At 38.9% G+C, this 17,275-nt stretch overlaps 1 protein-coding gene across 7 annotated transcripts in view; it reads left to right on the forward strand.

Annotated features, from left to right (window-relative positions):
- RHBDD1 (rhomboid domain containing 1) overlaps positions 1 to 17,275 on the forward strand; it is a 117,058-nt gene that overhangs the window by 61,946 nt on the left and 37,837 nt on the right. For all 7 annotated transcript variants that reach the window (XM_082464684.1, XM_082464685.1, XM_082464689.1 and 4 more), the window contains exon 6: positions 6,428 to 6,571. In XM_082464684.1, coding sequence (XP_082320810.1) covers positions 6,428 to 6,571 — 144 coding nt within the window. The remainder of the gene's footprint in view (positions 1 to 6,427; positions 6,572 to 17,275) is intronic.

The following is a 17,275-nucleotide window of genomic DNA, read 5'->3' on the forward strand; positions in this document are numbered from 1 at the left end:
AATCATGGGCATAGTTATAATGGCTATCCTAAAGTCCTTGACTGCTAATTCTGTCTTATCTATATATTTTTTGCATCTGCTTCATTAGACTGATTTTTTTCCCTGGTCACAATTTTTTTTTTTTATCTTGTGAGTTTTGATTGGATGCTAGACATTGTGTATTTTGTGGTATTGAGTGCTAGAGTCTCTTTTCTTTTAAAGGAAACTGGACTTTGTTCTGGCACACAGTTAAGTTTCCTGATGATTAGTTTGATCCTTCTGGGGCTTATTTTTTAATTCTTGAGGGTGGGTCTAGAGTAACTTTTATTCTAGGGTTAATCCTGTGCTGTGGCAGAGATGTTACTTTTTGGGATCTCTCCTGAATGCCCTTTGTTCAGCAGGGACTCTCTACTCTGGCTGGTTGGAATGCAAAGGTCTCCCAGCCCTGCCTGAGCTCTGGGAATTGTTCAGTTTATAGCTCTCAGGCATCCTTTGCCTGGTCTCATGGAATTTCACGGACATACCCATGGCTTAATATTCAACAACATCTCCAGGCGACCCCATGAAGATTCCTGGAGGTTTTGCTATACACGTCGTTTTCTCCTTCGCTGTACTCTGCCCTGCACGTTCCAGCTCAGCTCAGGGAGCCTGCTGCATCAGATCGTGTTCCCCCTCCCTGCACCACAGTCTGGAAAGTGCCTTCAGGCTCATTTCCTTTATTTCCTTTCTCTCAAGATTCAAAATCTTGTACTGCCAATTGTACAACGTCTAGAAACATTTGTTTCATATATTTTCTCCAGTCTTCTACTTAAGATTAAGTAGAAGGGCTAGTCCAGTCCCAGTTACTCCTTCCTGGCAGAGGTAGAAGTTCACTTCAGCGATATTAATGTAGTGCAGTCGGTGTTGAGCCTGGAAGGGAGGAGCAGGGTTGTAGTTACTGGCGGTTACCCAGAAGAAGTGGAGTGCTGTGTCTTGATGAGTAAGTCGAAGTTAAGGAAAGCCATGAAGGGAAAGGGCTCTTCAGTCCTTTATGAAAAAGCCTGTCTGGGATTATCCAGAAGGTACTGGAGTGCCACTGAACAATTTATTCAGTAGAGTGACACAGTGGGAGTTATAGTGAAGATATGTTTTTGCTCTAGTTCTAAAGGCTCGGAGCATGATTATCCATCCTGGCTGTTTGTATGAATCACCTGAGGAACTTTTACAACATGCCCATGCCTTGAATTCAACCCGCACCAATTAAGTTAGAATAGGGATAGAGACAGGGACTTGGACTTTTTTTTTTTTTTTTTCCAAGCTTCCCAGGTGATTCTAATGGGTTCAGGAACGAAAATCATAGGCTTAGGTGATTGGCTTGGGGACCACCGAGATGAATACTGTTGCTGCCCAAAGAAGAGGCTTTACTCTGAGGCTTTCACCACTGATGATCTGGATGCTTAAAAATCCTAGAAACGTGGTCTTGGTGTAGGAGAGGAACGGTTGCTGGACAATGCAGGCTCACCTGCTTCTATCTGTGGACTCACCTGAGGAGAGGAGGTGTGATGATTAGTTGTCAACAAAGCTGATGTAGTCATTTGGAAGAGCATTGAGTTCTTTTGGTTGTTTGTTATGGAGGCCAGTTTACACTGACTTAAGTATAAGAAGAGGTTTCTCAGCCTATGTGACTAGGAAGAGGTGAATTGTACAGGAGGACCATTTTGGTTCTGTCTCCCATTGTGATTTCTCTCCTCCTGTTGACCTTATTCTCTCCAGTAGGCAGAGGACATGGCTCCTAATACCTCAGAGTTGCTAAAGGAAAAGGAGCTTGCCTCCTGGTTCATTTTTTAAATCTCCAAAAGAAACAGGAATGTTCCTCTGGATGAAAAGAATAATAATAACATACTTGTGCACAGACATGACTTGAACTATCATAGATTACCTAGTCCTAATATCTTGTGTGACAGCTGGGAATTGAGGTTTAGAAATGTTAAGTAATTTGGCTAAAGTCATACAGGTAGTTAGTTATAGAACTAGGTCTAAAAATGCAAGTCACTGATTTCTAGCCGCTGCTTTTTCTATTGTACAGGGATAAGAGATGGGCATTCTACTGATTTAACCTTACAAATTAGGGAAGTTTCCTGTATTGACTTTTCTTTCATCTTTTTTGAACTTATTAAAAAAAAGGAAAACGGGAAACCTGCAAAAAGCCTCCTTCATATGAAAGAGGCATAAGCACAGCAGACACACAGGCCAGAGAATTAAAGGCAAAAATAAAAGCCCCTTTCACCTTTCTTTCTTATCCCCTGTAAGATTACCATATTTATATTTCTTCCGCTGAAGTGATTGGATTTCTTCAAAGGCAGAGCTACATAAGGCCCGGTGGCCATGCTAATGGTCATCTAGGGAACTTTTATGAGAGCATATGTATCTCTTACAAGTAATGATTTATTCTTAATATGGCCATCCTTAGCTGGAAAAGTCTTTATAGGTCAGAGAACCTCATGAATGTTTAAAAAGCTGTTACCAATTTTTCTGATCTCGGTGGTGTTTCTTGATCTCTTTTGCTGTGAAATTCTGGTATGTGTATAAGGAACAGATGGAGTAGTTTATAGAATAATGATAACCAGAATTTCTTTTATTACAGAGCCAAAGTATATAACTACAAAAAAATATTAAACTAGTATTCATCGCAGGATATAATTTAAACTTTTTTATCTTAAGTGTTTGATTGTTAGGTTTTTCCAGCCATGTTTATTATGAAGATTTAAAAATATCTGATTGGGCCAATGGAACAGCTGTAGAAAATTTTTGGTCCTAGGAGACCTGTTCTCATTATAATAGATATTGATGGGATTTTCGGTCCTGTTGATGATTTATGACTGATGATATAGAACCTTTAACCACACTAGTCTTTTTGACTTAAGGCATTAAAACTTTCCCTTTCTCTCTCCCCATGTTTTGTCTGACAAGTACCAAATTAGATTTTATAATATTCAGATGTTTAGAGTTGTAGGCTTTATTTTGTTAAGGCACTGCTCGGTTGTATTTTAAAAGAAATACACGAAGAAAGATGTTTTTCTCTATCAAGAAAATGTTGCCTCAAATCGTAGCAAATTTACCTGTCAATTGAAACTCTATAGACGTATGTCATATTTCTGGTATCTGCATAGATAGCAATTCAGAGCTTTGGGGTTATTTTGGATTTTGAATGAGCTGAATATTTTTGAGGGTAGAAAGGTAGAAATGCTGCTTAGACCTTCTGTAACAAAATGACTTTCCACAGGGATTTGAAAGTGGTAATGAGCCATATGGGAAAGTGCCCAATGTGCTTTTTGTGTTGCAATAAAATAATTGGCACTCTTAGGGAATTGGGCAGTCTCTCTATTCAGGAATTGCTGAAGCATCCCGTGGTATTCAGCGACTTATCCATAAATATTCTATTATGTTCTGGAATGGTTGCCCCTTTCTTTTATTCTTTGTGAAGTAGATACATTTATTGTGTTTTGACCATTTGCCCTTATAGAAAAGTTTTGGGGGGGGGTTATTTTTTATTTGTTTTTTGGCTTTTTTGGTGAGAAGCATAGAAAGCAAGATTTGTAGCAGTGCCACAGTCTCCTTTATCTCAGCATATGAACCTTGCTGGTGGGTGTTCCCCAACACAGTAGTGGGAGCTGAATTTTTCTGATTGTTCTATTGCGTAGAGACCAATTGGAGGAGGAGTGTTCTTATTAAAAATTGTGTCCAGATCCCATTTCGGTCCCAAATCATTCAATGTACTTATATCCTTATCCTGATTCAAATATCATAATGTTTATATTCTGACATGGGAAACATGTGAGAGAGAATATGGAAGTTGCGTTATAGGAGGTATTTAGTAAATGCCCACTAATTTTTACTACATTAGAAGAAAGGGTTAGCCCCCGAAATCCTGAACAATTTTATTTAATGTTTGTTTAAATCATTCATGTCTGTGACTTTCAAGGACATTAAATAAAATAGTACCAACATAGAAGATTTTGTAATAGATGATAGAAGAGTATTGTAATAATCAGTAAGAGTGAGCAAAGGCTCTGAATAGACTGTTCTCCAAAGCAGATATACAAATGGTTAATAAGCACATGAAGAGATGCTCAACATCATTAGTCATCAAAAACCACAGTGAAATACCACTTCACACCCATTAGGATGGCTATAATTAAAAAGACAGATAATAACAAGTGTTGGTGACGATGTGGAGAAATATGAACCCATATATGTTGCTTGTGTGAATATAAAATTGTGTAACTGCTTTGGAAAACATTCTGGTGGTTCCAAATGGTTAAATATAGAATTAGCATATGACCCAACAATTCCACTCTTAGGTATGTACCCAAGAGAAATGAAAACATATGTCCAAATAACAACTTGTATGCAGATGTTTATAGCAGCATTATTCACAATAGTCAAAAGGCAGAAATAACTCAAATGTCATCAGTTGATGAGCGAATAAACAAAATGTGATATATTTCTACAATGGAATATTACTTGGCCATGAAAAAGACTGAAATACTGATTCGTGCTGCAACATGGATGAACCATGAGAACATTATCCTGAATGAAATAAGCCATACACAAAACACCACATATTATATGATTCTGTTTATAAAATTGTCCAGAATGGGCATAGCTACAGAGACAGAAAGTAGATTAGTGGTCATTTAGGGCTAGGAAGGTAAGAGGGTGGTAGCTAAAAGGGTACAGATTTCTTTTGGGGGTGATAGATATGTTCTAAAATTGATTATGGTATTGATGACACAACTCTTATGAATATATTAAAAACCATTGAGTTATATGCTTTAAATTGATGAATTATATAGTATGTCAGTTATATCTCATGAAAGTTGTAAAAACATACCAATAGACACAAATACTTTATATGACAAATATTTATGTAAACACATATAATTATATTATCAGCTGAAACTAGTGTGTTTTATTGTCATTTCACTTTTTATTTGAAAATAAAGACTTTTAGAGTGCCTGAAAGGTTTTTATGGGAAATTAACTGTTTTCATTTTAATCTCATATATTAGGAAAGCATTTTTTCCATAACCAACACAAAAGTAAATTTTAAAATAGCCTCAAGACCAATTATCAAAAATTCTGAATATGAAATTTCAATTAACCAGGTTCTACCCTACAGTGTTCCCCTTGTTGGCTTGATTGTTTTTTCCTTTAGTCTTATTAAAACAATAAGAAGCTTAAACTCAGGCATGTGCTATGGTGGGTGATATGGAGACATATGACACAAGACATATGAAGGGTGGGAATTTTCATCAACAATAAGAAGCACATTAATTAAACATTTGAAACATCATCTTCAAAGGGTGTGATAATGGAAGGAGAGAAGGGAAAAAAATCAAACATACTTCTCTCTCATTATACCAGAATTAGATTGGTGATCGTCTGTGGGCAAAAATAATCTCTTCCAAACACATTCCATGAAAGTGATGATTAAAGAAAAATGTAAGGAGTAAACTCAAACGGACTTGAAAAGGTTGATAGAAGTACCTTGCAAAAGTCAACTTTGCCCTTTATTAATGGTATGTCGAAGTTTGATTCTTAAAGCATTATTTAATGACCAGGTTGTCTCTTCTCTCATTTAATCTTGCAACCAGTTTCTCGGAAGTGCCAGTCATAGAAACTATGATCTCTGACATAGAATTCTAATTAGAGAGACATTGGCGTGTATTTCTCAGTGTAGTTTTCAGCATCCGAAGTATCACACCTAGCACAGAAGCCCTGCAGGATGTGTGTTAAATATTGGTCTGCCTCTCGTTGTTGTCAGCCACCAGACGGTAAGGCTTTATCAGCTGTCATTTCAACCATTCCCTTGACTCCAGCCAGGACTTCACTGAAAATACTCCAAGTATTAAGTAGCTCTAAACTGAAAGAATCCACTCCATATGTCAATAGCCCATTCCAGTCCCCTCTCCAGGACTGCTCATGTCTTCAAAATATCTTCTTATATAAAATAGGTAACTAATAAGAACCTACTGTACAGCACAGGGAACTCTACTCAGTACTCTGTAATAACCTAATGGAAAAAGAATCTAAAAAAGAGTGGGTATGTGTATATGTATAACTGATTCACTTTGCTGTGCACCTGAAACTAACACAACATTGTAAATCAACTGTACTCCAATAAAAATTAATTAAAAAAAATAAACATCTTCTTCGTCTCCAGCACATAAGGACTCGTTCACATCCAGTCCCGTGTTCGGCCTTGTGGATACAACAGTGACAGGGCAGTCATCGCCCACCTTCATGCAGGCATTCTCCATCCATCGGTCATCTTTTCTTATTTTGAGAATTACCACTGTAATCAAAAGAATGACATAAATTATTTTACTGTCTTTGCTAACAAAATAGGAAGTATGAAAAGAATAGTCCATGGCAACATTCCATAACTTTTTCATTGCGCCTGTAGGCTACTTTGGATATCAGGATTATTACCCACGTGGCAGGCCAGGTTACTATGAAGAAGTACCCAGGAACTATGACGCGTATACAGCGGGACTGAGTGAAGAGGAACAGCTGGAGAGAGCGTTGAGAGCCAGCCTCCGGGACCAAGGTAGGAGTTTTGCGCCCTTCACTTTATTTTAAAGTACATACCTCACGTGGTGAGATGTCTGATAAAGGACTATTTGCAGCAAATTAAACTTTAAATAGTTTATAAAAAGGATATGTAGATGAAAACATGTGTGCAAATTGTGATTACAAAGAATGGGGTGTGATGCCATATTCCTAGCAACCTAAGCTAATAAGGTGCCAGACTATGTATGTATTGTTAAAGTGGTTCTTTTTATAGGTCTGCTGCACTCAGTGCTTTGTCATTAAAGTCAAGGAACTTAAAAAAACATTCTTAGGCGCATGAAAGAAGGGGTTTACTTTGAAATTCATATCTGTAAAGTAGGCTACATATCGCTGTGTATCAAACTGTTGGCCACAAGCCTTCCTCAAAATCACATGAATAGCTTGATAAGAATTCAAACTCAGGGTTCCACTGCAGGCCTGCTGAACCAGTCTTCCTGTGGGCAGAGCCTAGGAATTTGTATTTTTAACCAACTTTCCAGAAGATTCTTTTACAAACTGATATATGAAAACCGCTGTATTTATTTTGCCATCTTTGTTCTGGGGTTTGGCTTATGAGTTTGGGTGTTACCGTTTTAAAAAAGCAGTAAAAATCATCTATTCATTCAATAAACATTTATTAAGGTCTTACTGTGTTTCGTGTACTGTGATAAAGAATACAGAAAGGTTAAAAAATGGAATCTCCCCCCGCCACCCAAAGTTCACAATCTCTGGTAGGGGAAATGCATGCCAGATGCCGTAAGTAACCGTAATGTCAGGTACCTAGGAGAGGCTTAGGCCAATTGCTAGAGGCAGTGAGAAGGGGTGAGCTTTTCCTTAGCTAGATCTATCAGAATTTCACAGAAGAGGCGGCATTCCAGTTGGACCTTCAAGAATGTGTAGAGTTTGCAGAGGTGTGGAAGGTCTTTCCAGGCAGGAATCAGTATCTGCTCGGACACAAGCAAGCGGTGTGGTCATCCCACCTTCACTTTCGAGTGGAGCATTAAGAGAAGGAGGGGAAGAAGAGTGGGCAGCTAGGCTGGGGCCTGATCACAGAGGTCCTAGAATTAAATAGGCCATGTGGAAAATGGCTCTGGTATATGATGTAAATGCCAGTAAGAGTTCTGCACAGGGGAGTGATGCGATCAGACCCGTGTATGTGAATCCGGCAGCAGTCATTTCACGAACAAGGACTGAGCACCTCCGGCGGGGGGGTACCAGGCATCACACCAGATGACGGGAATACATAAATTGTGACTACTTGGTTTCTGAATTGAGGGAATACGGTCTTAGCAGCAGCAGTGTGCGTGGAGGGGGTGACGTAGGAAATGGGGAGGAAGAGATAAATCAGTACTTCTCAGGTGAAGAGTATCAGAACTGTGGTCTATCAGTCGTCTGTTACTGGTTAAAATCACCCTGCCACACATGGCTTAAAGCAATACACACTTCTTCTTGCTCCTGTGTGTACGGGTCCACCGGGCCAGGCTTCCCTGACCTCGGCTGGTGTGCTGAGGTGTCTGCAGTGGTCATCTGGGGCTGGCTGCTCTAGGGTGACCGCCTTCACATGCCCGACTGACTGTTGTCCGATGCGATGGTGGAGACTGGGCCGTACGTGACTCGTCATCCAGCAGGCCAGCCCAGGCTCGTTCACAAGGCCTCAGCACGAGGGTTCCGAGGGAGAGTGTGGAAACAAGTGAGACTTTTGCTGGTGCGTTGTCAGTTCTGCAGTATTTTGTTACTGAAGCACGTCGTGAGACCAGACAAGATTCAGGGGATAGGGAAATAGACTCCACCTCTTCCTGGGAGGAGCTGCAGAGTCACATTGCAAAGGGGATGCACAGAAGGAGAGGTGGATAATTGGGGCCATTCTTGTAATCACTAGATTCAGTGGACGACTGGTATCGCAATCACTGAAAGCATGCCTTAGCCTTGGAATCCTAACCTCTGGGGGCAGGGCCCCGGAGGCTGTATTTTAACAAATTCTCAAGGTTAGTCCTGTGCCCACAGCTGCTTAATCACTCCCAGGTGAGACATGAAATATTCCTGGAGGTAAGGATATTATGTATTTAATTTAATTTGGAACAAGCCATGATCTTAACAGAACTGTGGTCTGATTTGTTATCTTGGACTGTCCATTGCATGTGAATACGATATGCTCTCTTGGATGTAAATCTTAGAAATACAGTAGGAATGTTATCATTGATAAAAATATTAATCCCAGTCTACCACACACACAAAAAAAAGTTAAGTAAGTCAGGGCAAACCTACTAAGCATGGACTTTGTACAAAACTTTATTTAGTACCACAAAGGGACAATAGGAGGGAATTTTTTGGAGTGATGGAATTATTCTGTATCTTGGTTGTTGTGATGGATACACAACTCTTTGCGTTTGTCAAAACTCACCTAACTATATCCCACAAAGAGTACATTTTCCTAAAAAGGAATTTTAAAAGAAGTAAATAAAAATTAACAAGAAACCAATGAAATAACTGGTAGCCTTGTAAAGATCATCAAGCACTATAAACCATTAGTTAAAAGGTTGTTTAGAAACCCGACATTGTATAACTGATTCACTTTGCTGTACACCTGAAGCTAACACAACATTGTAAATCAACTCTACTCCAATAAAAATGAAAAAAAGAAATGGGACATTCACATGGTGATGAAGTATCACCTCATAGAGGACATGCTAATAGGAGCGGGAAACAGAGATTTGACAATCACCGCCTGAATCCAGCGATCAAACGTGGCGGCATTGTTGGTGGGAGGGCCTGATATTGTGTGTCTCCTGATACGATGCCATATGAGGAACACAGCACCGTCTATGACATATTCTTACTAAAAATGTTTAGCCTGACTCCAATTAAGTCTTCCAATGTAAGGGGTCCATATACAGGAAATACATGGAATAGAGGAATAAGTTGAGAAATCAGATAAAACGTGAGGTTTCTACAATTCAGTGAGACTGGTCTCCTGGGGAAGAAAAACCAACCAAACAGTATCATAAAAAAAGCAAGATGTGATTTTCTATTAAAAGGAAATAACAAGCAAATATAACATGAGAACCTTGAAAAACTGGTTCTTATAAAAGAAAAATTTTGAGGAAACAGGAGAATTTTGTATTTGGACTAGATATTAGATGTTATTTGGGAAATTAACCTTCTTTGGTATTATGGATAAGTAACAGAAGGTCCCTGGTTCTTGGGAGATACCCACTGAAGTATTTAGAAGCAAAATAATACGTCTGCAACTTACTTTCAATTTTTAGCCGAAACAACTCTCTCTGCTCTCTCCTTTCCTGTCTCTCTCATTCTTTCACTCACTCACTCCCCCCCTTCATAAGTTCTACATTCAAATAAGTTTGGGAAACTGCAAACTGTACCCCCTTGAAGATCCAGAATGGCACTGTCATACTGACGATTCTAATTAGTTCTACAATTAAGAAACCAATTTATTAAATGTAATGTTTTCCAAACTTATTTGACCACAGAATTTCATTTTCAGTGGATGTTTTAAGAGCATATGGAACTAGTTCCAATGAAACTGATCTGAAGAGACTCCTTGAAGTGCATTATATACTAACGGGTGACAGCAAAGGAAATAGCTTTGCAAATTGTTTATATTAATTTCAATTTTATTTTCCTTAAAACACTTCATGACTGTCTTATTAAGAGTGAGAAACCGAGGAGACATTTTTTAAAATGGGCTTTATTACTTTTTAGCCTTTTCTTCCGGTGGAAAAATATTTGGTTTGAGTTTATTTTATAAAAGTTGACCATATGGTATGTACTATTTTGAACCTTACTTTTTTTCATTCAGTATTAGGTTGTAATCATTTTTTCACACCACTAAAATTTTTTGAACATACAGTTCCTTCATATATTTATATATTTTCTTAAACTTATACCTAAGTCAGTCTTTCTTTCTTTCTTTTTCTTTCTTTCTTTCTTTCTTTCTTTCTTTCTTTCTTTCTTTCTTTCTTTCTTTCTGCAGGGGGAGGTATGCTATTAAAAATAGTATTTTTTATTCTATATTTGTAGAGATTATTATATACTTTTTCTTCTTTGGTCTATTGACATACTAAATTATTTTGATTTTCAAACTTGAAGCAGGTTTGTATTCTCAGGATAAATCTCACCTGGTTGTGATATTTTATGGACCATCCTGGTGAAAATGCCATGTGCACCTGAAAAGAATGTGTGTCCTGCTCTAGTTGGGTGGAGTGTTTTACAAATGTTAGTCAGATTAATCGAGTTGATAGTGTTGCGTAGATCTTCTAATCCCTATGGATTATCTGTCTACTTGTTCTATTGAGCACTGTGAGTATTTAGAATTATGTAGAATTACTGTGAGTAATACTGAGTGTGTACTGTATGGTCCCCTCAGCGCATCAAAGACTTCGAATTCCTCTAATGTTACCTTGTTTTTAGGGTGGGGGCTGATTTGCCAGAGCGCCTCTCAATGTCTGCTTGAACTTCAGTTGTAAGTCTTTGTGCTGTAACTGGGACAGGTACTCCATCCCCTCCACTGCCCCTCCCCCGGTGGCACACTGCTATTGCGTGTTAGTCTGTGCTTTTTAGTTTGGTGGTGGAGACCAGGGCCGGGGGTGCTCTGATTAAGCCTTAGTCCATGTGGTCACTGTGTCCCTCGGTTTGGAGGTGTGGCCTTCTCAGTATCCCTGCCCCTCTCCCCAGTTTAGAGGGTGTTTTTTTTTTTTCTCCTCTTCCCTTCTCTAAACTGCAGGAGGTTTTCACCATTTCCTTAAGGGAAACTTGGCTTTTGCCTTTCTCCCAGGTATTTAAGTCTTTTGTTCCTTAGGGACGCTAGGGAAGAAGGATCTAGGCAGCCTTTCATGCAGACCTTTCCTGCAGTGGCTGCTCTTCTTTCCCTCAGGACTGTGCCAGGAATGACAGAGGACAAAGGACACTTTCTCTGGGCTCACATAGGTCTTTTGCAAGGGCCACATGAGGTCCTGAGAAGAGCCTGAAAGTGGGTGGGAATTCCTTTGTACTGCAGCCCCCAATATGTTCCGTGTTATATATTCTATGAATAGCATCTTGCTAGCTCGCACTCAGCCTTTAGCAGTTGAACAGTTTTGGCTGAATTCTTTTTATTAGTGTCCAGTAGAGTCTGTCCTAGGTAAGCAAGTGTTCCTATGCTGTTTTAGACTTCTGTCTAGTTGGCTGCCCTACTGCCTCAGCTTTCTGTTGGGTTCAGGAAAAGGTATTGATTTGCTGATTGTCCAGCATTCATGTTTATTATAAGGATAGTAGTGATGCTTTTTCCAGTTTTCTACATTTCCAGTTTGAATCTGTCATTTACTAGACATAATCTGTCTAGTAATTTATTTATTGGCTTTTTTTTAAAAATGTGATCATTCCCTCATGAAGTAGGTAGAATCTATAGTCCTTTTTTAAAAGGCTAGGTAAATGCTTAATTCTTTCTCTTTGATTCCCAGTTTTCAGAGTAAGAAGTTAGTGTAACAGTCATCAATAATACTGAGATTTGAAAGGGCCAACTAATAGAAATTCATTTGGTAGAATGCCAGTCCAGCAAGAGACATCCAGCACCAATTAGTTTCTTTAGTTCAATATATTGGAAGAGTAAATTAAAGAATCAAGGTAACAACTTTTTTAACCTCAGAATTTGCTGTTGTCATATTTCTTAATAGTACCTGGCCATAATTATAAGTCCTAAAGCTCATGCCAGGAATAATAATACCAAAGTAGCCTCTGTAGAAGAAATATCGGAATCCCTATTATTTCAAGAAGCCTGCACATTTACTACCATTAACAGAAATCTTGTCTTGTTCTGTTGGCAGTTTCAGTTCTTATAAAAGAATCCAAGAGGCAGCTGATACCACAATAATAGAAAAATTTTGGACGAGAGCCATCTCCTTTCTTTGAGTCAAAAGGCAGATGCCAACTAGGAACATTAGCTCGTTGCATTTTCCTCGCCCCTCTCCCCCACGTCCTTCCATGTATAATTTGTGCCCTTTTTTTTTTTTTTTAAATAGCCTGCCACCAAGTTCAGCGGGTGGCTGGGTACAAAGCTGTGTCCTTTTCAACTTCTATCTGCCAGTCTGGAGCATGTGTACTGGTTAAAACTGGAAATCCTCATGACATGTGGAGTAACGTGTGCTTCTTTTCTTAGACTCTTCTGAAAGGCAAATGGCCACAATCACACTTTGGCTCTCTTGTGAAAATCAAGCAGAGTTGTCACCCACTCCCCACATTGTACAGTTGGGGTTGCTGGCTAGCCATATGCGAAGCTGTGGTGGGACATACGACAAAGGTCTTGGCTTCAGAATGAAACTGGTTGTTCCTTTGTCTCTAAGTCCTTACATGTAAAATTACCAGGGGAGCCATATTGGAAAAGAGTATCTGGGTTCCGCATTAATATCTAGGGCTTTTGTTATGAAAAGATCACTTGACAATATCTTTGAATCCTGTTTATAGGCATATATGTTCATAGGGACCAATTCAGATACATTTTAAATAAAAAAAACAAAAAGAGAATTTATTTTAACTGCGTTGTATATTTTGCTTTTTATTGAGGCTACACCAAGGTAAATAAAAATGGCATCTGTCTTGTTTCTTTATTGCTGTATGAAAAATTTTGAAAAAAATGGAATAAATTATGTACATGTTCTTTTAATCTTTCATCGTGTGGTACAAAGAGAAAAGGATGGGAATTCAGTGGTCTGAGCTTCAGTCCTGGAATATCAGTGAACTAACTTTACGTGAGGTGTGAGTCACTGAATCTGATCAGACCTTTGTTTTATTATTATTTTTTATAATAAGAGAGTTGAACTGGGTCCTCTTCAAAGTTTCTTCCTTTTCCATTCTGTGGTAATGGACTGAGCAGGACGGGCGTAGCTAGAAAGAGATGCGGATATTGAGAAATGTCAGGAATATTGGCGAGTGTTTGTCATATAGGTCTCAGGGCTGACGGATGAAAGATCATTTCTGGAAGATAAATTCACACAGCTGTCTAAGGCAGATCTAAATTGATAAATACATGCATTTGATGGTGGTATCTGCTTCAGTTGCATGATTATTTGAGCCTTCACTGGCCCAGTGCAGGCATAATGCAGTTGGCGATTTTTAACATATGCAAATGATCATGGCTGGCCTGCTTGGCTTTGCAGGCGTGTTGCAGGCCAGGACAGAGATGTACAGCTCATTCCGTGTGACCACTTCTTTTTTTTAAGTAATTTGGTGTGTTTTCCCCCAGGAAAACTTTCTCTGTAATGAAAAAGCTCCATCTGCCAGATTTCCTAAAAGCAGTTTCATTGCAGAACACTTCCTTTGGATTATAGGTTCTTACTCCCTTCGCTCTACTTCGGAGATATTCATTTCAGTGAGTAAAGTTTGATATTTAAGACTGTATCTAGATGTGAAATTGGGCATATAAAGAAATGTAAATACATGATGTTTCAAACCTGCAAAATAACATGTGAATATATCCCTGTCAGGAAAAGAAATAATAAAATACGTGGACCAGAGTTCTGTTTAGGTCCCTATTGGGAAGGAGCAGGCTTCTGTTGAGGTTTTATACTTAAAAAGATTAACTGTAGCTCAGCCGTTGCTAAAATAATAAAGATAGTGATACATGAAACTGAAACATATTTGAGAAATTAACATTAATAGTTCTATGTGAACTCATAATTTTTCCTCCGCTACCTAACCCCACAATCACCATTTATTGAAAGGGATCATTCAGATGCTAATGAGTAGGTTTAGCAATAAAAGTATAAACAAACCTCTAATGAATTAATTCCACCCACCCATGTCCCCTTCGTCTTCCCCCACACTTGGACCCTGTTTTGTGGGCTACCGAGTCTTGATGGTTTCGGAAATGTTACCTTGCACACTCGTCACGTTGCTCTGGATCATTATTCATTCTGTTCCTCAGCAAATTCCAGTTGGACCCCCTTGTTTGTGTGTGGTACTGTGAAGCACTGCAGGGTACGGAAATGAGTAAATCCTGTTCTTTGCTGTCAAACCAAAAACACTGTTCTTTCTGCCGAATGACAGGAGATTTTAGTGACTGACTTCACTTCAGCTACCCAATATATTAGATTTAGGAAAGAGATACAGTAACTTTTGAAATGAGCTGATCACTTTACTTACCCATCTATGAAGTTCTCTGCTTCAGCAACTATGATTCCCTAAGTTATGTAAGAATTCTAGAGAATATCAAATTTACTAATATGATGATTTGGATACTCAAGTTATCTATACAGTTTTTAATCTCGAAGTTATTGAGGTGAATATTCACTGTTTTATAAGATCAAACTTAATTGGAGAAAACTAGGTGTGATTAAGAAACTCATCATTTCATAAAATGTTTTAATTAGGAAGAGAGATGTCAAATAGTGCTTTAAAATTATAGTGGATTTTACATTCTTATTAATCAAACAATTGAGGGTGTGAAGAAGTTTCTAATTCTCTGTGTCTGTACTAAAATATGAAACCAAACCAAACATTATCTATTTTTTTTTTGAGCTGAAGGCCCAGACTTTGAGACTTTATTTCATAGACTCAGTAGTTGATATTTTCAGTGAATAAAATTTTATTCTTTTTTATTTGAACCTTTCTAATTCCTTTCTAAGCATTGTAAGTACAGATAACATACACCACCTAAGTTTAGCATATAATTTTAAGCACATAACTGCAGTCTTGGGGAGGGACCTATTGTTTCGATCCTTTGCTTAATTTACTTAAATTACTTTTTAAAGTAGATAATGGAGAATGAGACAAGGCTGAACCATTTTCAAACATAACTGGCACTAAGAGTGACCTCAGAGGTCAGCATATCTGACACCTGATCTTACTCAATGAGGAAACAGACTCGGAGAAGTCAAGAGGCTTAATATCCCATCATTTATATCTCTGGCCCAGTTACTGTGGACGGTGTCCTGCCCTGGGGATGCTGTTGTGTTGTAGGTTGGGTTCCCCAGGCATGAAGAGCCTGGGGGTCAGGACCTTCCTGGAAGGTGCTAGATTGGATCCACATTTCCTTGGGCTCCTGTGTGTCCACCCTAGAGCAGAGCTGAACCCCTGAATTAGCTTCCGCGTCCGCCTTCCAGGCTGGCTGCAGATGGACTCTCAGCTTCTCCAACCGCAGGGACAGAGTCCTTCTGGCCTTCAGAAGGAAGGGAGGCAGGTGATGACGTGTGTGAGACCGCTCTGATGTGTGTGTGCTAACACCTGCTAGATATGCGCTGTGATTGCCGTGCGGTTCTGCTTTTGTTTTGCCATGGGAAGAGGCAGCACTCAGCTCCTTTTCTGGAAGTCCTCCCTGAATTCCAGATGTCCCAGGGTGGACGGTGCTGAGGGCCCGAGACAGGTGATGATGGGTCCCTGAACTCAGTTATTATGGTCTTTTAGAATTTGGATAAGCATTTGTCCTGCTGGTTATAAAAGCAGAACATATTCACGCTGGAAAATGATCAATACAAATCACCAAAAAGAAGACAAAAAGCGATCCATAACCCCACCACCCAGAGAAAAACCACATCACATTTGAGGTGTATCCTTGCAGCTACTCATAATACAGGCACCCAGAAGAAACCACTGTAAATGTTTTGGTGAATTCTTTCCAGGTCAACAAGCAGTACCTCTTCCCTCGTGGTTACTGTGCTAGGAAGGTTCACATCCCCACACAGAACCCTACGAAATACGCATTTGTAATTATAGCCATTGTTTTAGATTGGGAAATAGAAGCACAGAGAAATTAAATGGCTGGCCCAGGGTCACATTCTGAGTGGTAAACACCAGGCAAGAAGGCCAGACTTCTCTATTCCCAGTCGGGGCCTCTTCAGAAAAAGCGCTTGTAGGCTGTCGTGAATTGTCAGTGATGGAAGAGACCAGCACGATTCTGTCTGTAGCCCTCCACATAGTCAGCCCGCATGGCCAAGCTGGAGTTATGTTTGTGTTTCGGGAGGCGGATTGGCCATTGTGATCATCCTGAAATCAGAACACTGAAAACCCTTTGGTAGGTGTGGTCACTATAGAACAGTCTTAGCTACATTTAAAAAGACAGTATTACTTGTAGAATGACAATGACATTTCTCTTACTGTTGTCCTCACATGATTGGCTAAGTTCTTTTGTTTGGTTGGGTTGTCTTTTTTTTTAAGCAAAAATTCCTGACATTAATTAAAAATTGTGAAATAAATAGTTTGTTTAGGGAAAGAATGCCCTTCTTACACAAGAAACTTGCATCTCAGGTACCTAATAGAACACACACCAAAAAAATGCTTTCTATAGACAATCATAAATAATCTGCTGGGCAGTGATTTGCTTCTACCAAAAATCATAGCATATGAGTTTGAAAATACTGTTTTTACTATGGACAATTAGTGACATTTGAATTAAGGGTATTTGCATTGTTCATTTAAATAGGACTCAATTTTTCTTCAGTGGCTTTCTTTTTAGAAAAGAAAAGATTCATAACAAAAAAGAATAAATGTGCTTGCATTAAGTGTACTTTAAGACAGAATTTTATGTTGAGCCACGTATCAATATTACACGTGAATCATTCACGTGAGAATTTTCACTGTCGTCTACTCAGCCTCTTGAATGTCACTCAGAGGTGCACGTGTTCATCCGTTTTGTTGTGTTGTTTTGCTAGTGAGAAAAATCAAGTCATATGTTGTTTTCCATTTATTATAGAATCACAAATAGCTTTCAAAGTCG

Source organism: Balaenoptera physalus (assembly GCF_965194825.1).
Source record: "Balaenoptera physalus genome assembly, chromosome: 6".
NCBI lineage: Eukaryota > Metazoa > Chordata > Mammalia > Artiodactyla > Balaenopteridae > Balaenoptera > Balaenoptera physalus.